Source organism: Myotis lucifugus, unplaced genomic scaffold (assembly GCF_000147115.1).
Source record: "Myotis lucifugus unplaced genomic scaffold, Myoluc2.0 scaffold_49, whole genome shotgun sequence".
In the NCBI taxonomy this organism is placed as follows: domain Eukaryota; kingdom Metazoa; phylum Chordata; class Mammalia; order Chiroptera; family Vespertilionidae; genus Myotis; species Myotis lucifugus.
The window spans coordinates 3,944,919-3,970,539 of record NW_005871097.1 but is presented as its reverse complement, the minus strand read 5'-3'; the positions used below and the strand labels follow the sequence as shown (position 1 = coordinate 3,970,539).

Here is a 25,621-nt window from a genome sequence, read left to right as displayed (position 1 = left end):
ACGGAATGGAAGAAGCAAGGAACAATTTTCCCTGGAGCCTCCAGAAGAAACAAGGTCTGCCAGCACCTTGGTGTTAGCCCTGTAAGACTCATTTCAGACTTCTGGCCTTCAGAATTGTAAGAGAATAAATGTCTGTTGTTGTGAGCCATTAAATTTATGGCAATTCATTACAGGAGCAAGTAATACATTCCCCTTGGTATGTGATGAGAAGAGCACCTCACCTCTATGGTTTTTCCTCCCCCAAATTCAGGTGTATGGTGGCTGGGCAAGAAAATTCAGCTCATTTATAATATTTTAAAAATACATATATTTTATTTCAGCCTCTGTAACTGTTCTAGACTTGGCCACACTTTCCTTTCTCTCACATCCTGTCTGACCACTTAAGGTTCAACTCTGGCTTATAACACTTTTCTATTATTTCTTTTTTGTTTTATATGTCTTTTGGTGGTTTTCTCGTCTTCCCCTCTCCATCATTCTACTTGCCAGATGTTATCTATTGCTGCATAACAAATTACCATAAAATAGTAGATTGAGACAAAAAAACATTTATTAACTCACAGTCTCTGTGGGTCAGCAGTTTGGGTATGGATTGACTGGTGGTTCTGTCTCTTGAGGTTATACTCAAGATGTCGACTGGCGCTTCGGGCATCTGAAAGCTTGACTGAGGCTGGAGGATCCATTTCCAAAATGACATACTAGCTGTGGACAGGAGGACGCCTCAGTTTCTCACCATGTGGACCTGTCCTAGAGTCACGTGAGTGTTTGACTTTCCTCAAAGCAAGTGATCTAAGTGAGAACGCATGGGGGAAGTTGCAATGTCCGTTGTCATCTAATCTTGAAAGTTACACATGGTCACTGTAGTCTCATTGTATTTGTTAGGAGCCAGTCACTCAGTGCAGCTCACATCCAAGGGAAGGGAAATTTATTTCCACCTCTTGAAGGAAAGAATATCAAGAGCTCATGGATATATTTAAAAACCACCATACCAGGTGTTTTCTTCATCTTTGGTCTGACAGAGTTTGTCTTTCACTCTAGGCTATTTCTGGGCATCTATGTTTACTCCTGCAGCTTGGCGACGCTCAAAATGAAACGTGACTCAGTAGACTCCCCCATCTCTTTCCTAAGTTCCCAAGCCCATAAAAAGTCACAGAGTGTTAAGAAAAGAGAAGGGAATTTGAAATGATCCCAGCATTATACTAGTAGGATCTGGATAGAGTCATCCATCTCTTTTGTTCCTGCTGCAGCACTAAAATTTAACATCTGTGATTCTTCTCAAGCAAGAGATGCTGCAATGTTTTCAGCAGCTTCTCCATGGTGCTGTCACAAATATAATACTGAAATTATGCTCAGTACCCACTGATTCTCACCATATGACCTTCTCCTCAAAGGTTAACATCACGTGATCCTTGGTTAGCCTTTCCCTATACATTTAAACATTTAGCCTTCTGGTTCTCAGGCACTCCTCTTAATTATTTACCTCTCTGCCTTCAGATTTCAGCTCTCATTTCCATTGACTTCTTTGCCTTGTTCATTTAGTGAACTCAATATGCCTAACACCGGATTCGTCATTTCCCTCCAGAGTGGCTTGCCTCTTGCCCTTGCTCTTGATTCTGTGTGTCATGAGCCTAAAAAAAGAATTCACCATCTTGGGTTTCTGCATCGCTTATATTCCCTACACTTGTAATGGGATTCTTGCACCGGTATCATGGCAAAAACAGCTTACGTGCCACGCTGTCTGGGACAATTCCCAGCCATTATCAGGGATATCAAAAAACCCCAAGTGGCTCTTCATTCCGTTTCATGTTGGTCCAGTTGCTGGTTCCATTCTGAACTTGAGATTCCAGTCTCTTATCTGTTCCCAGTTCCTGCCCTGGTTTCTTAACCTTTTCTGCCAGATCTCCCTAATGTGTACACCAGCACTTCTCAAACTTTAATGCGCATGTAAATTCCTGGGGATATTGTTAAAATGCAGATTATGATTTAGGAGGTATAGGGTGGGGTCTGAGGTTCTGTATTTCTAACAAGCTCTCAGGTGATGACCAAGCTGCTGACTCAAGGACCATACTTTGGGTAGGAAGGGGTCATAGCAGCTGTCTTCTGGATGTGCTTCCTTACCCATTCTCTTCCTCTGCAGAAGGAAAAGCACAGGCACTATCATGTTATCATGATCTCTGGATCGCATACTGTCTACATCACTGGTTCCCACTGTACAAGAGTGAGGGAATCCCCTGGGGACCTCCTGAATAATACTGATTCTTGGGTGCCATCCCTGAGGATTCTGATTCGGTAGGTCTGGGATAGGGCCTCCGGGTCTGTATTTTAAAGAAGCACCCCAGGCAATCTTAATGATTTTTTAAAAGTCAGTGTCATACAGGCTAAAAAGTTCAGCTCAAACCTTGATGTAAAGTCTTCCCCAGCTGACTCAATCTCATTTGTTACTCCCCTTCAAACCCTTGTTCAAGGCAGACTGTCTCTCAAACAGACGCAGAGCATCCCCTTCTCTTTACTCTGGTTCCACTTACAAATTCTACCCACTCTATAATAATTTGTGATGTCTACATACACTCATTGTTGCTCTACCAAGTACACTAACTACTGGAAGCCACAGTGCTGTGCACATAGCTGGTGGGAAGAGACTTTATCTCCACTGTCTTTGGTCCTGTCAAGTCTGCCTATTCTCCCAAATTCTACCAAGTCATTGCCTCCTCATATTCAAGTCCCACAGAAAATCCACTTTTCTGGAAGAATGGAAAATGTGACTTGCTTGACGGAAATAGAACGAGAAGTGACACCCCTGCCCTGACACATAAGAAAGGATGCTGAGTCACACTCCAATTCTATTCGGAAAATGGAATCCCTGAGGACAGGGACTTTGTATTATATTTGTTCTATGTTATTTTCATAAGTCAAAGGCATCTCATGATCACTATTAAATAAAAAGCTAAGTAAATGTCTAAATATTTTTTGTGATCTGCTGGAAGGTGACACATAATAGTGGGGAGGGAAAGAGCCATTACAGCCAATTAGTTGAAATGACATAAAAATTCTCTAATTAGTTTTTTGAAACATCCTTGCTCCCAGAAAATATTAGGTGTTGAACCTCAATATATCTTCACTCCTAAAATACCATTAGAACAAGTCTCTAGGGCTGTGGAACACATAAGGCTAACACCAGCCCTGACAAATTAATATCTATCAGTATCAGTTTAACTTACATGGGAAGAAACACGAATGGCCTAGTTGGATTTAAGAAGTGAGATTGACTCAACATAGAGGGGTATCCAAAGAAATAACAGAAAGAACATCCAGAAGTCGTCTTTGTGAAGCAAAAATATGCCCTCTGGACCAAACTTCTTAACACAAAAACAAGATCCATCACTATCTCACCCAAACCTGCCTCTAGCTGCATTTCACACTGCTCTTTCCCCACCCCCTCTCTTCCAATCTGGACGGCCTTTCTGGACTTATTGCTGTTCCCTGCTCAATGCCATGCTCTTTCTTTTATGCCTGTGCTCTAGGAACATTCTATTTTCTCTGTTCAAAAGGTTCTGCCAAACACATAACCTTTAAGATCAAATGTCACCTTCTCTGGAGAAAAGGTAGTTGCTTCGTCCTAGAGAGGGGATGGGGTCTAAGTCGTGACTTTTTTTTTTAAGAAGCCCCATTTATTTCTATTTAAATAATACTCAAGGAGCTTTCAGAAGGTTAAAAGGCTCAACGATATCAGGTTTAATATAATATCATAGCCAGGTGCTTGCTGTTGCTGCCGCTGTTTCAAAATTCGCAGGATGACCCTGGGCAGTTCAATGCCTCGCTAATTCTTCTAGTTTGAGTAGAACTCCTTTGAGTTTTGACATGATTCATATAAGGCTATCCCTCCAGTAATGACGACAAAAAAACAATGCCAGAAGCAATCATAGTCATTGAGAGGAAGAAAGGTAAATGATCAGAGAAGAGAGCCACCACAGCCATTTTGAGAAGCAAAATTGTTAATCCAGTATAGAGCAAACAGAATCGTTTGCAGAATCTATGTGAGAACCCTTTTTGTGTTATTTTTTGAGACCGAGTCCTCTGACTATGAGCTGAGTAGTTGCGATCATGATGGATCTTATAATAAAATGTATCTTCGGGTTATTTTTCTCAAGCTTTTGCAGTACCTGAAAACTGGCAAATGTTTGATAAATGTGTTTCCAGTAAATGTGGGAGTTGCTGATTCACCTGTGTGAGTAGGCCCTTTTGCCTATTGATCCAAGGTCAATTGCTCTTCTGACTTTATTGGGCTTTCCTAAAGTAAAATCACAATAAAATTAAAATTTCTCTCAGTCGCAACAATAATAGTTATAGCAATACCAGCTAATACTAATTGAGCACTTACTATGTGCCAAATATTATGAAGTCTTAACATGAATAATTTTAACTTCACAAATTATTCCCACTTTACAGATAAAGAGCTTGAAGCTTAAGACGCCAAATAACTTGCCAAGATAATAAATGAGGAAGCCAGGATTTAATCAGAGTCCATATACTGCATTAATATATACTGTTATCAACTAATCAACACCACTAGGCTCATGGTTATTGACTCATTACTGGTGATGCTGATCTCCCCTGAGAAGCTCTTCCCCTCCAGGAGTGCAACATCAAACTCTCTACTGCTGACTGAGAGGAGCACAGGTCCTTTGGACTTATGGAAGGAGCATATCGACCATTTCAGTATTGTAACCTCCCACTGGAAATTTCCATGACAACGCAGTTGGAGGCTTTCTTGCTGAGCCCTGGCATGGTGATAAGTGCAAGTTCTTTTATTCCTATGGAACCTGAAAAAAACAAACAAACCTTCAACGGCAACATCTGCTAGTAACTGCTTCCTGTGATGTTCCTGCGATGGAGCTGGTTCCACATAAGTCTTGAAGATACACCCTTGTAATGTATTTATAAATTGTTGGCTAAAGGTCTAAGCTCCAATCTAATAGTACCTCCTCAATAAAGCCTTTCCTGGCACCCTGTCCACTCTGTTATTTTTTCCACACCTTAATTCCTCAGTATTCTGACAGTACATTTCTCACTCAGGACTTCAGAGGAAATTTGCTATAAAACGTGGCAAGCATTCAGTAAATAATTGCATCAAAATGGCAATTCATGTCATTTTTAGGTCCAAGGAGAAAAGATCCATTTTTCTGGAAAAGGTCTCAGAGTTAAGAATACATCTGGCTCCTGATTTAATTTCTCCTGGTAGAGGGAACGAGGATGGCCTGGCAAAGCCACAGGAAAGAACATGTGTGTGTGTTCTGCTTCTGGTTTTTCCCAGAGGCAGTTACTGAAGGTTTAAGGCATGAGTCCCGTGCCTATTTTTCCTCACTGGTATCCCCGTTCAAAAAGGCAGTGGGAAGGCTGAGTGGGACAGCTCACACATAGACACCCTGTGCATCTGTGTGCATTTCATTTAGAGACAGACCTCATTTTAGAGCAACCTTATTTAACATGTCATTCTAATGTATTGGAAAAGATGAGAAAATAGATGTGAGTTCCATCTGGATTCGTGAGCATAGCATCAGAAAGATTCGTAATGCCGTTGCAAACTGCTAGCAACACATTAAATACCTACCGAAGGTGCTGCATTTTAAGTGAGAAGCCAAAGGTATCTGTTAAAGCCCCGTGGGCCTTGGACCCGCAGTCTGCTGGTGGAGAGTAGGCGACTGGGCAGTGATTGAAGTGTCCAGCAGGGGGCTGGCATTCTCTGTCTATAAGTAGCCCCGGTTCCTCTTCAGAGCCTCAGCTCAGCAGAGCTGCCGTTTGCTAGTGAAGCCAGTGACGTGCAAGGCATCCTGCCTATAGGATGTGAGGCTTTCTCAGTGCCGTTTTTTTCTACCCACTTTAAACCTTCAGGGTCTAAGTATCAGGAAAGACAGGAAATGCCGTGTGAAAATAGCAGACCAAAAGTTCTTAGTTAACTGCAGCGAGGGAGACTCAGATTGGAATGGAGGTAGAAAGAGTTGATACAGACTGGGTTTAATTCTGAGCCCTTTTTGGACTGAATTTTGAACTGCATTGCATTGTTCATGTGAAGATGAGAGCAGTACCAGCATCAAAATAGTGACAGAGTTTTGATGCCATAGTCTATATGTACTCAGAGTATTTTTATTAAAGAAAATAAAGAGCCTAGCAGAGATTTTTGTCCTCATCTGCACCCAACTGCAAAATCAAAAGTTAAGGAACAGCATCTGAGGACACTTTGTAGGTGGGAGAGAATCTAGAGGATGGCTCTCAATGATTGCTGGCTTCAGAGCGTGTCCTGCAACATCTCTAATCACAGTATGGATCTCCCCATGAATGAGGACTGGTTCCACCCAGGGATCCTCTATGTCATCCCTGCAATTTATGGGGTCATCATTCTGATAGGCCTCATTGGCAACATCACCCTGATCAAGATCTTTTGTACCGTGAAGTCCATGCGAAATGTGCCAAACCTCTTCATCTCCAGTCTGGCTTTGGGAGATCTGCTCCTCCTGGTAACCTGTGCTCCCGTGGATGCCAGCCGGTACCTGGCTGACAGATGGCTGTTTGGCAGGATTGGCTGCAAACTGATCCCCTTTATACAGCTCACCTCGGTGGGGGTGTCCGTCTTCACACTCACGGCTCTCTCCGCAGACAGGTAAGTACAGGAGGACAGTTACTTCTCTCTGAGGGTGGTGGATACCTCAGTAAACGAGCTACCACATTGGGACAGACAGAGCTGTTTGCAGAAAAGGAAGTTTTACTCAAACTCAGATTCCCTTCCGGGCATGTTATTTTGTTCTGGGGATTACTTCTGGAGTTTTACCTGTTGGTTTAAGAAAGAAAAGGGAATGGATGGCAAAAAAAGGGGGGGCAAGAAAGAAAAATAATTAGCATAAGATGGAGGGGCATTTTCTGGACACAAATCAATTTAGCATGGCTTTTCCCTAACTTCTCCCCCCTGCAAAATTAATTGACTACTAAGAAAAAAGATCACAACTAATAGGGTTTAAACCCCAGGCAAATGTTTCTTAGAAGCAATTTAAAATCTTTAGAAAAGCCCCACTGCATTTCTAGTGCAAAATATTCTTTCAGAAATGACCAACAGGAGAAAATAAGTGGCATTTCCTTGAAATTCATTTTCCTCAGTTGAACTTTTCTCACAGCTGATTTTGTATTTGGCTCTCTGTAAATGAACAGCTTGTGTGCTGTTTTTTCTAACAATCTCTTAAGTGAAATGAAGCATTATTGGATTTTTTTTCTTGAGAAAGCTCCATTCAAGTCAGATTTGGGGGAATTTTAATATCTTTATAGTGTTTGGGGCGGGGAGTCAGTACAATGTTTTATTCTGGGAAATATACATATTTGTGAACTGCATTGCTTGTGTGAACCTACTGCTTAACAATTTCTATTTATTCATTCTTAAAAGTTCATACTCACTCTTTGAATACCTGCTTGAATTAAGCAGTCAGGAAATACCTGCAGGATGCTCACATAAATTGCTGAATGTATCTTACGTATTTCTGAGCTCTAGAAACTGGACACACTAATGAATAGACTCCAGACACATCGTAGACCAGATGGTCAAATGAAGAAAAATTGGTAGAGTGAACCAAAGACTAGAACTTTCTATTTTAAAAATCAACTGTATGTTATAGTGTTAAAGATACCTAAGGATTTGAAAGTGTACCAGGAAAGGCATAGAAACAGCTCTTGAAAATTTATGCTCTTAAGAAAATGTCTCACATTTTAATACATGTGGTGCTGGATTCTCATTTTGCAGAGGAACAAATAGTCCTCAGGTGATCTGGCTTTGAGTAATGGACAAATAAGATAATGTTATCAGTATTTGTAGACATGTGTTTATACTTAGCTGCCTGAAGTACACTGCTCAGCACACACGGCATTTTCAAAGATTGAAAACTAACAGCCCAGAAATGAGGTTTGCACATCGCACCGGCTGGACAGGGTCTCTCCGTTCCCGCTCCTCACCTCCAGCCTTCTGTGACCCTGAACATTTGCCACAAGGTGCTAATGACCACAGGTAGTTTCAAGTGTTGATTCAGGGCAGGCAAACTTTGGAGCAGGCAGAAGGTCTGGGGCTCGTTACCAATGGCCGAGGACACCTCAAGATGAGGGGAATTTTCTTGATGGGAAGATGAGATTTTTGTTTCCGAGTTGTGAGTGCAGTGGTACAGATGATGTTTAGTGTCTTCTTGAGGTGGGGGTGGAGGGGGGTAGGGAGGAAAGTGAGGGCATGGGATGTAAAGATGTAGCTGCACAGAATCCCTCCCCAGAGTTTCAAAGCAGACCAAATTCACCATCAGCAAAGAGCGCTTTCAAAGCTGGGTTGCACACTTTGTCAGCTCTATTGTGTTTTCAGTGAGTCTATAGTTAGTTACTGTGCGTCCTTCCCAAATCCAGAAATTACTATGAGCATTCCTATAACTAACTTTTTGTGTTTTTCTAAGGCTTAAAAAGGCTGATGGATCATCTGAATCACAGGTAGTGCATCTAACCTAATTCAACAAGAATAGGGATTGAGCTACTTAAATAATATAAGAGAGTACTTATCTATTGATTTCATTTTTGTTGTTGTTGTTGTTAATGCTCACCAAGGATATTTTTCCATTGATTTTTAGAGAGAGTGAAAGGGAGGGAGAGAGACAGAGAAAGAAACATCGATGTAAGAGACACACATCGACTGGTTGCCTCCTGAACACAACCTGACCAGGGCTGGAATTGAGCTTGCAACTGAGGTGAGGTATGTGCCCTTGACCTAAATCAAACCCGGGACCCTTTGGTCTGAGGGCCAATGTTCTATCCATTGAGCCAAACCCGCTAGGGCAATTGATTTCATTTTTAAAAGATGTTGGAGCTTTATAACAACCTCATGAGGTTAGCAGGGTAAATATATATATCCACACATACACAATATCTATTTTTTCTCAATAAGGTATAATTAACATACAGTAAACTGAACAAGTGTACAGTTCGATATATTTTTACACATGTCTAGTAATATATAACAACATAACCACCACCCAGATGAAGATATGGAACAGTCCCAGCACCCTAGGAGTTTCTTTTATGCTCCTTTCCAGGTAATACCCATCCCTATAAAGAGACAATCACTATTCTGAGTGTAATTATCATAGATTATTTTTGCCAGTTCCAATCTGATGTAAATGGAATCATACTTCTTATGTTTATCATTATGTTTGTGATAGTCATCAATCTTGGTGCACATAGCAGTGGTTTATTCTTTTTAATCATCATGTAGTATTCCAATCTATGTATCCGTTCTAATGTTGATGGACATTGGGCTGTTTCCAGTTTGGGGTTGATAATAACCTGCTCTGGATATTCTTATTCATGCCTTTTGAGGTACATCAGTGTTTATTTCTCTTGAGTATATGCCTGAGAGTGGAATAGCTAGATCATAAGAGTCATATACTTAGTAAATATTGTCAAAGAGTTTTCTAAAGTGGTAGTCTGTAGTGGATAGATTGGTAAAATGGGTGAACCAGAAGACCCTCCAAACCTTATGATCATCACAGTCATTGGGGAGCTTAAAAATGTACAGGTTCTTATCCCCCATCCTAAATCTACTGAATCAGACCTTCTGAGTTGTGAACAGACACAGCAATAATCATCCATCCCTGCTCCCTGTAGGTTGACCAGCAATGTCATTAATTTTATCCCAACCTCCCTTCTGCAGTCCTCCAGATGAACTTGAGTCTTTGTTAATATGAAAAGAGTAACATTTTTCTAGAAAAGTTTATACTGCTGCCACTGTGTCAAAGAGAGACTTCAAAGCAGTCCCAGAAACCAGAATTCTGGCTTTTGTATGGCCAACCAATTGCAGATTTGCACTCAAACTCCTTCATATTAGTTCCTGCCTTCTCTCGCCTTCCATGCTTTCCTTCCTTTACATACACACTGATGTCCTCATACACGGTGGTTATACTGAATTCTTGGCTCTGCTTCCTTGCTTATGCTGTGTCTCACCCACTCTCCAGAATGTGTTCTCCTTTCCTAAATAGAAGACTCCACTCCCCATCCCATGTAAATTATGGCTTGGAATGGGCATTGATAGCCCTGCACTTTAGGCCTTTTTCTGCCACTATTTCCTGTAAGAGGGAGTCAGACCAAGTCATTTAACTCTCTGACCTTAGTTGAATTAGCCATAAAATAGTAGAGTTGAGCTAGATTACTTCAAAGATTCCTCCAAGTTTTAAAATCTTATGAGGTTTTATAATCTTTCATTTTGCCTATCATTTGGAATATGGCTCAAGCCTCCTCCTTAAAGCCCTAAGTTGGACAATTCTAGCCCAGATTTCCTAACCCTCTTCTAAATGTGAGACTTATTATCGGAGACATAAATTATCTTGTGACATCTTTCACCTTGCTGTTTTGAAATATTTCACTAATTTGTCTTTTTTTTAGCCTCTTATATATTCATTGCTTTAATTTTTCAAGTAGATTAAGAATGTTGAGGACAGGGATTTCTTATATATCTTGTATATATCTTATATATCTTGTGCAGTTCCTTGTACTAAATGGATGGTCAATAAATATTTATCAATTAAAATTATGGTTCATTAGTGCATACTCTTTCTTCTCATTCTTATTATTCTTCTCCATTTTTAGGAATTTATCTGAAAGCATACTCTTAAATATGCATCATGAAGTCACCTGCTTCTTATTTGTTCCTCTCTATTAAGCTCTCATTATTTGGGTAAATGAGAGAAAAGCTATTCTTTGCGGGTCAGTGAATAGATTCTGGGGATAAATAGATAATTGGATAGATGGAATGATAAGTAGAAGGGTGAGAAGATGGATGGATGGATGAGTGGATGAGTGGATAAGTGGATGGGCAGGTGGTGGACAGATGGTTGGATAGATAGGTGAATGGTTGGATGGATGGATATATTTTTTACATAACGATCTTTCCTACTAGATACCCATCTCGGTACTAGGTGCCTTAGTATTGTGTAATGGAATTTAAGACCTGAATTGGACCCTCAGCAGGAAAAGGGTAAGTAGAGTTTGTGTTTTCTTTTCCAGTAAGTGTAAAGGTTAAAGCTGGATGTAAGGTTGTCAGCATATAATGTCCAAGTTATGTTGTGCCTGCTTCAGTATTATTATGCAGTGTTATTTCTGCTAGAATGGAGCTGGCAGAATGAATCCTAAGGACATACAGATGTAGCAGTTCCATTGGGATGAGGTCCTTATTCAATCCCATGGAAGACTGTTCATAAGCTCCCCCTTTGCTATGATTTGGAATGTGTAAAGGAATAGGAAAATGTTACATTTATGCAGACTTCTTGAAGTACAGATTCTTTGAATTTATACCAGGGATTTATGAGGTAATGTAGTTTTCAGCCTTTACTGACACCTAGAGCTGGATGGTCCAACATGCTAGCCACTAACTACATGTGGTTATTTTTTTAAATATATTTTTATTGATTTAAGAGGAATGGAGAGGAAGAAAGAGAGAGAAACATCAATGATGAGAGAGAATCGTTGACCAGCTGCCTCCTGCACGCCCCCTATTGGGGATTGAGCCTGCAACCCAGGCATGTGACCTTTACCAGAATCGAACCTGGGACCCTTCAATCCATAGGCCGATGCTCTATTCACTGAGCTAAACCAGCTAGGACTGTAGTTATTTAAATTTCACTTAAATAAAACTAAAAAGCCAGTTCTCTAGTCACACAAAGCACATGTTAAGTGCTCAGTAGCAATATGTGACTCTATTGGACAGTGCAGATACAGAGCATTTCCATCACTGCAGAAAGTCCTATTGGACACTACAGAAGAGAGTTTGCTATATGCCTTTGGGTCCGAATCTCTTAAGATCCGTGTTAGCTACTCTCACTCATGAGGATATCAGGAATTCCTCAAATAAGCAAATATTAAATGCCTCCCAGATGCACAGGCTCTTCCAGTCTTTAAAAATATTTTCTATTGGAAGATACCCAAAAACGAAGAGAGAAGAAACCAGGCAGCCCAATACAATCACCAGCCACAGGCTTGGAGAATTTAGGCATCCCATTGATGAGGTTTGGAGACCTTTTGAATAATACATGTGGAGTTCACTTTCTGGGTCTGCATTATGAACTTCTGTCTGATCCTTCCATTCTCTTTGGCCAGGTCCTCTTCCACCTCCCAGTCTGTCTTTCTATCTTCCTATACTAAGACTCACCAGAACAAACACTGCTCTAGCTAAAGTCTGCTTCTCATTGTTTCACATATGTGCCACCTGACTTCTTCCCTCTCTGACTTCATTTTCCCCTCCCTGATGGCCAGGCTCTATTTCCTCCATCTATCCAAATTCTAGCAATCCTTCAAGGCTTACTCCAAATCCCTTCCCTTCTATGAAGCATTCCCTGATCTTTTCTTTCACTAATTTTCCCCCATTCCAAGATGTTTTTGCGTGATCATTAAATACCAAACTACCCTATCTTGTATTACTAGGTCTCTTTTATAGATGTGTTTTCTACTTCCTTAATCATATGGGAAGCTCCATGGGGTCTCTGTTTTCTACGACACCCAGGCCCACTTTACATCTAGTAAGAGGATAATAAATACAGCTTGGTTTATGCTTGAGCAGTAACTAAATGATAAAGTCCAATGGCTACAAATAAAGTTCAAACCCTTGAAAATGTTGTTCTGAGACTCAATTTCCAATTGGGGGCGAGGGGGCGTCCCAACATCTCAAAACACCAGCTGGTTGCCTGGCTGGTGTGACTCAGTGGTTGAGCCTATGAACCAAAAGGTCATGACACAGGCTCAATCCCCAGTGGTGGTCATGCAGGAGGCAGCCAATCAATAATTCTCTCTCATCATTGATGTTTCTATCTCTCTTTCCCTCTCCCTTCCTCTCTTAAATCAATAAAAATATATTTTTTAAAACCACCAGCTGGTTATCTGAGAATTCAACTTAATTCTGACACAATCTGGCCAGAGATAGCATCAGATACTATAGGTTGAAGGCTCAGTCCTATAAGGCTGTAACACCCACCCATCCCCTCCCCCTGACATCAGACTCCAGTTACAAGTCCAGGTTGTTACCTATACTTCTGAGCAACTGGCTCTAAATCAAAGGATCCCATAATCCTTGCTCCTTGGGTTCGATTCATGTGCGAGAATGACTCACAGAACTCAGAGAAACATTTTAATTACTAGATTACCAGTTTATTATAAAAGGATATAACTCAGAAACAGTCAGATGGGAGAGAAGACAATTTAAGTTCTTGTCCCTCTGTTGAAGAGATTATATGCGCTACCGATTCATACTTTCTCTATATTATGATTTTTCTGAAGCATATGTTGCCTCTCTGGAAGGAAAGTCAACTCCTGTCTCCCCATAGTGATGGATCTGTCACAGCTGCTGGCAGACTCTGAGAGTGTTCAGAGGGCAGGTGCAATGGAAGTGGGGTTTCCCAGAAAGGCTCTTTTAATTGGAGCCTTTTCAATTTTTCTGTGGAGAGAAGGGCAGCAAAGAACTTTGACCTTGTTTCTCACACATTATCTTGTAAAGTGTTAGACTTTTATGTGATTAATTATCATTTCTGGTAACTTAATATATATAGAAGAAAACAAAAAAAAATACAAACTTGATCATGAGACATAGACCATAGCCTGAAAAGGCTCCCTGGTGAGGTTTTTTTGAACTGTGCTTGTCAATAGCATCCTTTGAAAAGAGACTAAATTTGCATATTTGCACTTGTAAATCCTCCTGGTATGTGGGGTTTGCAGAAATTCTCTCTTAAAACATGTTTTGGAAAATAAGAGAAAAAAATTCTCCATTCCTCTTTTTCTACCTCCCAAGATATTTTTTTTATTACAGTCATCTTTTATTTTTTTATTTTTTATTTATTTTTTTAAAAATATATTTTATTGATTTTTTACAGAGAGGAAGGGAGAAAGATAGAGAGTTAGAAACATCAATGAGAGAGAACCATCGATCAGCTGCCTCCTGCACATCCCCTACAGGGGATGCGCCCACAACCCAGGTACATGCCCCTGACCGGAATCGAACCCAGGACCCCTCAGTCCGCAGGCCGATGCTCCATCTACTGAGCCAAACCGGTTTCGGCACAGTCATCTTTTAAAATGATTTGATCTTCCTCAAAACTGCTAAGAAGCTGCTGGTTCACTTTACACATTAAAGGTCACCTTGTTTAGGAAGTCTTTATTGGCTACTCAATCCAAAGGAATGACCAACACTATTTTATCACCCAATTTCTCTTTTTTTAGGTTGATTGAAGTGTAATTTTCATTCAGTACATTTTTGGGTCTTTATTTCTATGAATTTTGATAAACTTATTCAGTCATAAAACCACTACTACCACAATCAGAACATTTTCATTGTCCCCCAAATTCTTTCATGTCCTTGGTTGTCTATCCACTTCCTCCACCCCCAGCTTCTAATAATTTCTAGAATATCCTATCTAATAAAAGAGTAATGTGCAAATTAACCATCACTCCATCACTCTATCACAAAGATGGCGGCGCCCATAGCCACGAGATGGCAGTGCCCAGTCCCCTCAGCCCCGCTGCTGAAGTGTCCAGGCCTGTTGGCCAGGCAGGTGGCGGGGGAGGCAGAGAGGGGGGCCAAGGGGCGGAGCCAGTGATTGGAGGGGGCTGGGGGGTCCCCTGCCCAGGGGGAGCCGGTGATCAAAGGGGGCAGGGGCAGAGCCGGCAATCAGAGGGGGCAGGGCTGAGCCTGCGATCGGAGGGGGCTGGGGGTCCCCTGCCCAGGCCAGAGGCCTCAAGCCTGGGCAGGAGCGGAGCTGATGATCGGAGGGGGCAGCGGCGGAGCCGGCGATCAGAGGGGGCTGGGGGTCCCCTGCCAGGCCAGAAGCCTGGGCCAGAGGCCTCAGGCCTGGGCAGGGGCAGAGCCGACTCCAAGAGGAGCAGGAAGCGGGCTTAAGCCATCAGTAGAACATCCCCTGAAGGCTCCCAGTATGTGAAGAGGGGGCAGGCTGGGCTGAGGGACTCCCCCCCCCCACCCCGTGCACGAATTTCGTGTACCGGGCCCCTAGTTATATGAATAACATCATACAGTATGTAGTTATTTGAGTTTGGCTTTTTTCAACTCACGTTGTTGCACATATAAGTAGTTATTTTTTTAAATTTCTTTATTGATTAAGTTATTACATATGTGTCCTTATCCCCACATTACCCCCCATACCCTCCACTCATGCCCTCACGCCCCTGTTGTCTGTATCCCATTGATTAGGCCTATATGCATGCATATAAGTCCTTTGGTTGATCTCTCCCCCTTACCCCCACCCTCCCCTACCTTCCCTCTGAGGTTTGACAGTCTGATCGATGCTTCTCTGTCTCTGGATCTGTTTTTGTTCATCAGATTATGTTGTTCATTATATTCCATAAATGAGTGAGATCATGTGATATTTGTCTTTCTCCAACTGGCTTATTTCACTTAGCATAATGCTCTCCAGTTCCATCCATGCTGTTGCAAATGGTAAGAACTCCTTTTTTACCGCAGTGTAGTATTCCATTGTGTAGGTGTACCACAGTTTTTTAATCCACTCATCTACTGATGGGCACTTAGGCTGTTTCCAAATCTTAGCTATGGTAAATTGTGCTGCTATGAACATAGAGGTGCATATCCTTTCTAATTTGTGTTTCTAGTTTCTTGGGATATATTCCTAGAAGTGGGATCACTGCGTCAAATTGGAGTTCCATTTTTAGTTTTTTGAGGAAACTCCATACTGTTCTCCACAGTGGCTGCAGCAGTCTGCATTCCCACCAGCAGTGCACGAGGGTTCCTTTTTCTCCACATCCTCACCAGCACTTGTCGTTTGTTGATTTGTTGGTGATAGCCATTCTGACAGGTGTGAGATGGTACCACATTGTCATTTTGATTTACATCTCTCGGATGATTAGTGACTTTGAGCATGTTTCCATATGTCTCTTGGCCTTCTTTCTTCTTTCGAAAAGTATCTATTTAGGTCTGTTGCCCATTTTTTGATTGGGTTGTTTATCTTCCTTTTGTTAAGTTTTATGAGTTCCTTGTAAATGTTGGAGATTAAACCCTTATCGGTGATAACATTGGCAAATATGTTCTCTCATGCAGTGGGCTTTCTTGTTGTTTTGTTGATGGTTTCTTTTGCTGTGCAGAAGCTTTTTATTTTGATGTAGTCCCATTTGTTTATTTTCTCTTTAGTTTCCCTTGCCCTAGGAGCAGTATCAGTGAAGAAATTGCTTCGCCGTATGTCTGAGATTTTGCTGCCTGTGGATTCCTCTAGTATTTTTATGGTTTCTCGTCTTATGTTTAAGTCCTTTATCCATTTTGAGTTTATTTTTGTGTATGGTGTAAGTTGGTGGTTTAGTTTCTTTTTTTTCTTTTTTTTTTGCATGTACCTGTCCAATTTTCCCAGCAGCATTTATTGAAGAGGCTGTCTTGACTCCATTTTATGTTCATGCCTCCTTTGTCGAAAGTAGTTCTTTTTTTAACACGGGGTAGTATTCCATTGAATGGTTACACCACAGTTTGTTTGTCTATTCTTCAGGTAATGGACGTTAGGGTTTGTTTCAGTTTTGGATGATTATGAATAAAGCTGTCATAAGCATTCACATACAATTTTATATGGATATTTATCTTTATTTCTCTAGGTAAATATCCAGTATTATTTTCTTGATAATTATTTTGTTCATTTGTTTGTTCACTTGTTTACTGTCTGTTTTCCACCACTAGAATACAAGCTCTCCACAAATAGGAGGGCATGTCATTCATTATCACTTATCTGGCACTAGAACAGTTTCTAACCTGTAATAGGTGCTTGGTTAGTGTTCATGGCATACATGAATGTGTTACCAGTGATGTGGGTTCTTGGTTCTTGAGTTTGGCAAAGAAAGGATTCAGAGCCACAAATTCTAGCACAAGGAAGTTTATTTAGCATGCAAAGCAAAAGAAGAGAATAATCCAGTGGGCTTTCCAGAGAGCTGCCTTGGTCTTTTAGAAGGAAAGTCACAAGGCAGAAGAAGTGAGCCAGCTGGGCTGCGTGGACTCAGGAAACAAAAGAAGGACCCTTGGAGACAGGTTCAGGGGGTTAGTCCACGACCAGTTGCCACTGTCTGCTGTTCCCCTGGTTGCAAGTCTCGTGGAGACCTTTAGAGCTTAGGAGAAAGAAAACAAAGATACATGCCTGAAGAAAGAAGGCATGGATGTGCTCCAGAGAGTGTGTGTACTGGGTCCTTTGTCTTAGAGTTCTTATCTGTTTTCTAAAGGCAAAAATTTTAGGGGAGGATCTCAATAGAATAATCATCAGCTTCCCAGGTGTTTCTTTAATATGTTGATTCACCAAAATGAGCATATAGGGTGAGGTTTGTGATCTCTACTAATTGGTCAGTGCTAGGGTAAGGGGTTATTGGTCATTGCATCTGGTCCTGATGCCAACATGGCGTTGCTTCATCTGGTTTTGCTGCTTTTCTGGGCCTGGAGCTGAAATGCAACTAAAGCCTTCATGTTATTTCTAGTTTGACCAAAACTCTGTCGCTGTGGTCAATAAACCCGAGGCTTTGTTCCTAAGATTATTTGATGCTGATCAGAACCTTATTGTCCTGCAGCCTTTATACGTAAGCAACTTGTCATGCAAGGAAGAAGGAGGCAGGCGAGTCTGGGTGCTGGATTAGGCCAGTCTGAATCAGCTGTCTGTCTGAGTTTCATCATCACTTGCCAAGGAATTTTCCTAGCTTCTTACTATTCTGCCTCAAATGGATGGATACATGAAAGAAGGAATAAAGAAATGAATGAATTCTGGTAGGCCTTATTGTGCAAACCTGTAATATTGGGTTAAGGTCTGTAAATCATATTTATTTCCTTTGATAGTTAACAGAGTGACTACAGTAAGAACATTGATTTCAACTTTTTAAAAATATATATATATTTCTTTATTGATTTCAGAGAGGAAGGGAGGAGAGAGAGATAGAAACATCAATGATGAGAATCATTGACCGGCTGCCTCCTGCACGCCCCCTACTGGGATCAAGCCTGCATCCCAGGCATGTGCCCTTGGCTGGAATCAAACTTGGGGCCCTTCAGTCCACAGGCCGATGCTCTATCCACTGAGCCAAGTCGGCTAGGGCTGATTTCAACTCTTGATGATAAGACCTTATCCAGGTTTCATTGGGACGGTCTGGGGAGTGCTTTTTTGGGAAACAGCCTAAGTGCCCATCAGCAGATGAGTGGATTAAAAAACTATGGTACATCTGCACAATGGAATACTATGCAGCTGGAAAAAAGAAAGAACTCTTACCATTTGCAACAGCATGGATGGACTTAGAGAGCATTATACTAAGCGAAATAAGCCAGTCAGAGAAAGATAAGTATCACTTGATCTCACTCATATGTGGAATCTAATGACCAACATAAACTGATGAACAAAAATAGACCCAGAGACATAGAAACATAGAACAGACTGTTAAACCTCAGAGGGAAGGCAGGGGAGGTTGGAGCGGGGAAGAGATCAACCAATGAAGTCATATGCATATATGTATAACCCAAGGACACAGACAGTGGGTGGTGAAGGCTTGGGGAGAGAGGGGTAGGAGAGGGCAATGGGGGTAAAAAGGGACATATGTAATACTTTCAACAATAAAGATTTATTTTTTTAAAAAAGAAGACAAAAAATAAATAAAAAGAAATTATTTTCAGAAAAAAATAAAATTATGAATGCAAAGTTAGGTAGAGAAGTGAATGTATTAAAATATTTAGAAATCATATATTGGATTTATAAATCACAATAAATTACAAATTTAAATAATTTGATAAATTCCACAAACATCGCAACATCCAGAAAAATAACATGATATCTATTAACTGCCTAATATATATCTATCATACTTGTTTTCATAAACATTTTTGGCTTCATACTTACTTGTCTCCTCTTAAAATGACAATGGTTTGGAAATATCCTTTTCTATAGAGAAATTAGAAAGATAAGCCAGTTTTTATCATGCTTGATTAAGATTAGCTTATTACTAATGACAGGTTAGAAAAGTTTCTTTCAGTTTCATAACTCATTATTATTAATGTCATATACTAGTAAATGTTTAGGATTATTATCAAATGTTTAGGATTATTTTAGAAAGTCATTATCAAGTTTCTTTCTTTTTTGTTTTTTGGTATATTTTTATGTTAATCCTCACCCAAGGATATTTTTTCCATTGATTTTTAGAGAAAGTGAAAGGGAGGAAGGGAAGGGGGGAAGAGAGAGAGAAAGGGAGAGAGATAAAGAGAGAAACATCAATGTGAGACAGACACATTGATTGGTTGCCTCCACTGGGGCCAGGGATGGAACCTGAAACCCAGGTTTGTGCCCTTGACTGGGAATCAAACTTGAGACCCTTCGCTGCATGGGCCAACATTCTAATCACTGAGCCATGCCTGCCAGGGCTCAAGTTTCTTTCTTATATGAGCTATAAAATTTCACAGCATTTCAAGTTTTCTTGTGCCTTGAGTAATCTTAAAAACTCATTTAATTGGTGATGCCCTTAACCTATTTGCCATGAATGTCACCACATTGAGTTTTAAGTTATCTTTATCAATGTTGGTATTTTTGCGGGTATACAAAACATAAGTGACTTTACACAAATGTATTTGCTATTTGTAATTTGGCTACAGGTTCTTGGCCTGTAACACAGACATAATAAACTCAATTTTGCTGATATATTTGGATTTAAATCTACCATCTTTTTATTTGGTTTTTATTGTTATCACCTATTTCATATCCCTTTTTCCCCTCCCTTCTTTTAAATTAATTAAATATTTTAATTATTTTATTTCCCATCCCAGAGATTGTTAATTATACAAGTTCTTATTAGTATTCTTTTAGGAGCTTCCCTGGAGTTTACAACATGTATCCTTGATTAATTGGAATTTACTAAAAATTGGAATGCTCCTAATTCCCAGACAATCCTATATAATAAAAGGGTAATATGCAAATTGACCCTAATGGCAGAATGACCAGAACAACCGCTCAACTAGTCACTATGAGGCGCACTGACCATCTCTTGGTCCCTTTCCCCGGCTGGCAGGCTCTGATCGCCTGATGGTGAATGGGGAACCAGGGGTGGGTGGTGGGGGACATGAGTGGCGCCAGGCCAAGTCACCCCACACACAGAGGGCAACCCGCGGTGGGGATGGGACTGGCGAGCAGACGGAAAAGGCCGATCTCTCGGTCCCTTCCCCTGGCCATCAGGCTCCGATCGCCCAATGGCGAATAGGGAACCGGGGATGGGGGGGTGGGAGGAGCGGGGCTGGTTGTGGGAAGCCAGGGAAGATGGCCCTGATCACAGGCCAGGCCTAAGGACCATACCCACACACGAATTTCGTGTGTGGGGCCTCTAGTGTAAGGATAATAGGACACTTTAATTTCATTTTCATTCTCTTCTGCTCTTTTATTGGTTATTGTTATTCTATATTTTAATTCTCTCTATATTTTAAAACCCACAGGATATAATCTTTATTGTTTTTATATACTTTACATTTACATATTTACATTTAGATTTAGACTTATTCCTGTATTTACCTTTTCTGTTGTTTTCCATTCCTTTCTGCTTCTCTGGCTCCATCTGAGATCATTTTACTTCTGCCCAAAGAATGCCCTTCAGTATTTCATTTAGTGTACATCTAAGGGAGATACATTTTCTGTTTTTGTCTGAAAATGTCTTTATTTCGTGTAATTTAGGGGAAGATATTTTCACTGAGCATAGAATTCTAAGCTGGCATTCTTATCTTTCACACTTTGAAGTATTGTCCTCTGACTTCCGCTGTGAAGTCAGATGTCAGTTTTATTGTTGCTCCTTTAAAATTATTGATTTTTTTCTCTTTGACTGACTTTAAATTTTTTCTATTTTATTTTGGTTTTCAGCAGCATCACTATAATGCATTTAGGTATGGTTTTCTTTATATTTTCCTGCTTGAGATTCATGGTTTTTTAAAAAAAATCTGTGGCTTGAAGATTTAGTCAATTTTGGAAAATTCTCAACCATACAACTTCAAATATTGCTTCTGCCCCATTCTTTTTTTCTTCTTCTTTATTCTGTCTACATATAAATAGGTTAACTTTCAGCTTTTTAAGCTTTTCCCCCATGTGGTTGTTTTGCTTTATTGAGGCAGGAAATTTCATACTAAGGTCAGGCCTCTGTTACAGAAAACTATTTTAAGCACAATTTCACTTCACCATTTCACTGTAGCCCACAAATTTCCTGCTCCCTTTTCTGTATTTTCCATTCTTTTTCCTTACTGTATTCAGTCTGGCCATTTTCAGATCTCTAATCCTCTCTTTAGCTGTGTCTACTCTGCTTCTGAAGCTTCCATTTACTTCTTATTTTCAGTTATAGTATACTGCAATTCTAGAATTTCCATTTGATTCCATCTTGTCTTTTAATTTCTCTTTTTTCAATAATTTTTTTTCTTTACTGATTAAGGTATTACATATGTGTCCTTATTGCCCCATTGTCCCCCCAACCCCCATAATTTCTTGAATTGGTTCTAATATACTATAAAATTCCTCTCTGGTATGGAGAGGCATTGATTGGACTGTCGGGCCTTGGAGGGAAGGTAGGGGAGGGTGGGGGTAAGGGGGAGAGATCAACCAAAGGACTTATATGCAAGCATATAGGCCTAACCAATGGACACAGACAATGGGGGCTGAGGGCATGAGCGGGGGGGGGGTAGGGGGTAACGTGGGGATAAGGACACATATGTAATATCTTAATCAATAAAAAATATATTTAAAAAAATTCCTCTCTGGTAACCTTAATATGGAACCTCTCTAAGTCTGTTTCTATTATATATTTTCTTCCCTTGTTTTTTGGTCATTTAGTTTTGTCTCCTGGTATCAGAGGCAATTTTTGTTTGACTACCTGATGTTGAATACGAAGAACTGTAAATAATTTGAGGCTCTGTATAATATTATCTTCCAGAAAAGATTAGCTTTGGCTTTTTTCAGGCAGTTGGGAGGTGACCGTATATCTAAACCAATCAGGGATGGAGCAGATTGGAGGTTGGGCTTGGGTCTTTGTGAGAATGGGTCTATTTCTGCACCTTACTACCAGGATGTGCCTCTGTGCATTTCAACTGAAAGCCCGGATTGTTTACCTGGACTCCTCTCCTTGGTGGGCTCTGACCTCCATTTATTGTCCTACTTTTTCCTAAAACTGCTAGAAGCTGTGCTCAGCTCTTAGTTTCTGTGCTGCTGCTTGAAATTTGGGAAATGCCTTGAGGGGAAAATGATACTAAATAACAACTTCACCTCTGTGCACTTCTCTTTGCTCCAGGATTTTGGCCCCTCAAATCCTTACTGCCTTGGTATTTCTCTGATGTTTTCAAAGAGGTTTTCGAGCTTTTCATTTCAGGAGAGTTGATCAGCAACAGGCTAGTTTGCCATTATCAGAACTGGAAAATCCTATACCAACTCTCGTATAGACCTGACCTGCTGCCCTCGGAGCTATGCACATCACAGCTCCTTTAAAGAGGACAGAACTGCCTGGTCAGACCTGTGGGATCAGCATTCAAAGCCTCAAATTATCTCAGCAATTTAGATTCAGAGAATTGAGCTCTGGCTAACCTCAAAGTGAGTAAGTCAGGAATCTCAGCTGAGGCCTGTAGCAGTGGACACTGCCAAGTGTTATAGGTACATCAAAGCTCTGGGATCTTTCAGCTAGGCCAGGTCTCTTAGCCTCAATAAGCAGGAGCTAGAGCTGACACTTAGTTATGCAGTTATTGATAGCAGCTGAAATTTCATGGGAAGGGAAGAGCTAAAATGTTTCTTAGGTACCCTTCTTTAAACTTCACTTCTTTATGACTCTTTTTGTATTGTATTGTCAATTGGTCTGAACCAATTGACCCGCGGTGATAGTTAAAAGTTACATGGGCAAGCAATAGGGGGAAATGAAAAATGCAACACATAAAAAATGTACTTTCCGTTTAAGAAGAATTTGCTGTGATAATAATATGTCCATGTGACTCACTTATTTCTTTATGCTGTCTATATATAAGTAGAATAACTATAGGCAACTTTAAGCTTTTCAAGGTTTCTTTTTTCCCTTTGGTGGTGGTTTTATTGTCAGGCAATTTCATACCACAGTCAGGCCTCTGTTATGAGAAATACTTTAAACACAATTTAAGAACAATATAAAATAAAAACAAAATTACAGTAGTTTCTCCATGAGAACATATGGGAAAATGCTTATTTCTTTTTAAATAAATGGTGATCAAAATAGATTTTGAAGATTTTCATTATCTTTTCTTTTCTGCTTCCACTTTAAATGATTGGAAACATCACAGAAGAGCAGGACAATCAGAAGTTGGTATCTTTTCTTTACTAGACTGTCAACAGAGGTGAAATGGAAGGTTCAAAAGATGGCTTAAATGTAGCAAATATTTCGTTTTCAGCATTATTTACTTGTTCTTTTAAAAGACCTGGGAATCTGAAGTGATAGAGTCAAATATAACTGAGGTGAGGATCCAGGGACCTAGGTTCTAGTCTTGGTTCTCAGCTAACCAGCTGTGGGACCTCTATGGGCACCAGTTTCCCTTTTTTTAAGTGAAAGAAATGGGACTTGATGACTTCTAAGTTTTATATTCCATAGTTATAGATAAAGTAGGTTTATCATTAAACATGTACTCATATGTTTGTACCATGCTAACAACCATTCATATACTGGCCTAGCATCATTTATTCTAAGAGTACTTCACAAAGGGGAACATACACATGTAAGTATCATTTTATGGTTCTTTAAGGGATATACCTAGGTATATATCACCCCCACAATCAGATTTTAAACCCTTAATGGCCAGGGCCTTTTATATTTATACTGTCAAGCAAAGCCTGAGATACTAAATTAGTACTGCACTTTAATGTGCTGATAAATTGGTTAAGGATCCTGAACAATTAGTGTTTAATACTGGAAGTCCAGTGGCAGATGTCAGTGGCCTAGTATCTTCATTATCACAAATTAGTAAGACTAACAGGTGGAACTGTGTGAAATGGCAGATGGGCTTTCCTCCACTTAAAGGAGGAATCAACAGCTTTGGTGTGGACAGGCAGAGGATAACAGAAATGTTAGCCATGTTCACACAGTCAGTGCACATAGGTCTGAGGCTAATAAACTTTTTCTTTAAAAGGACATATAGGAAATATTTTTGATTTTATAGTCCTTAAGGTCTCTATTGCAGCCACTTATCTCTACCATTACAGGGTGAAAGCAGCCATAGACTTTATATAAGCAAATGGGAATGGCTGTGTTCCAGTAAAACCTTATTTATGGGCACTGAAATGTGAAAATTTCATATAATTTCTACATGGCACAAAATATTATTATTCTTTTTTTAATATATTTTATTGATTTTTTACAGAGAGGAAGGGAGAGGGAGAGTTAGAAACATCGATGAGAGAGAAACATCGATCAGCTGCCTCCTGCACACTCCCCACTGGGTATGTGCCCGCAACCAAGGTACATGCCCTTGACTGGAATCCAACCTGGGACCCTTGAGTCCGCAGGCCGACGCTCCACGTCCTACTTTAGAGCCGATAACCACGTCATTAGTATTGGTCTGACTTATTTGGTGTGCGCAACAGAAAATATTTTGCTTTCGGAGAAAAAGAAAAATAGGTTTATTTGTGTGACACATTCATTTGTGCAGTTATTCAGTGTCTGGTAAGTTAATGTTCAAGAAAAATGTTAATTTTTATTAAAATGTTCTATTATTTTATGTTAATGATGACTCATTTATTTCAGCCCTTTGTATTCAGCATGTCTCTATAGAAATAAACCCACGTTTCTATGAAAATTGAAGCTTTTGGGGTTTTTTTGCAGCCACATACACATAAACCTTGTTTATTTGGTTCATGTTAGCCTTTGAGTTTGACATGCTTGGCCTAGAGAGACTTCCTAGGGGATATGATCAATACAAATCATTCAGCTGTATGATCCTTTAGGATATGAGGCACTGTCATATCATGCACATTAACTTTAGGATCATGCAAAAATTGAGAGTCAAGTCCTCATCTTTAAGCAATACGTTCTTCCAGAATTCCCTGGGTCCTCTGTGATACTAACAGTTGTTTAGATGAAAAAAAAATGAGAGAGTTTTAAATCAAGGCTTAGCCGGATTCCAGCTCCCATGGGTGGTGGGCATGGGAACAGATCCTTCCTGCTGCTCTTGGGCAATAAAGATATAAACAGACACTGCACTTTCCATTACCTCCTCCCCATGTCTCACCATCACACATAATGCTGCCTCTTCTCAGGTCTTTTCATCGTAGGTTCATGTAAGCAATTTGCCTTCAAATTGTTAAAATGGGTAATTGTGCTCAGGAAGAATCATTTCCTCAGGACCCCCAAGAATTATTCTGGCTTGAAATGGTTAGAGAACTAGAAAGTGTTTAGACCATAGAACATCTCTTAGGAAAAGGCCAAAGACTGATGTCCAGAGTGATTTGGGGTAAGTAGGCATGAGAGCAGTATTTGGTTAGGAGGGTGGCAGGGAGGAATGGGTTACCTTGAGCATCTTGAGCCCTTTTCGTTATCTGAAAGTAAGACACTACAGGCCAAATTGGGTGCACAGTTCTCGATTCCT

The 25,621-nt window shown here is 40.3% G+C and overlaps 1 protein-coding gene across 1 annotated transcript in view; it reads left to right on the top strand.

Moving 5' to 3' along the window:
* The first annotated feature begins 5,914 nt into the window (after positions 1-5,914).
* GRPR (gastrin releasing peptide receptor) overlaps positions 5,915-25,621 on the top strand; it is a 32,584-nt gene continuing 12,877 nt past the window's right edge. Inside the window, exon 1 of the mRNA XM_006088570.3 lies at positions 5,915-6,652. Coding sequence (XP_006088632.1) covers positions 6,258-6,652 — 395 coding nt within the window. The 5' untranslated portion in view covers positions 5,915-6,257. The remainder of the gene's footprint in view (positions 6,653-25,621) is intronic.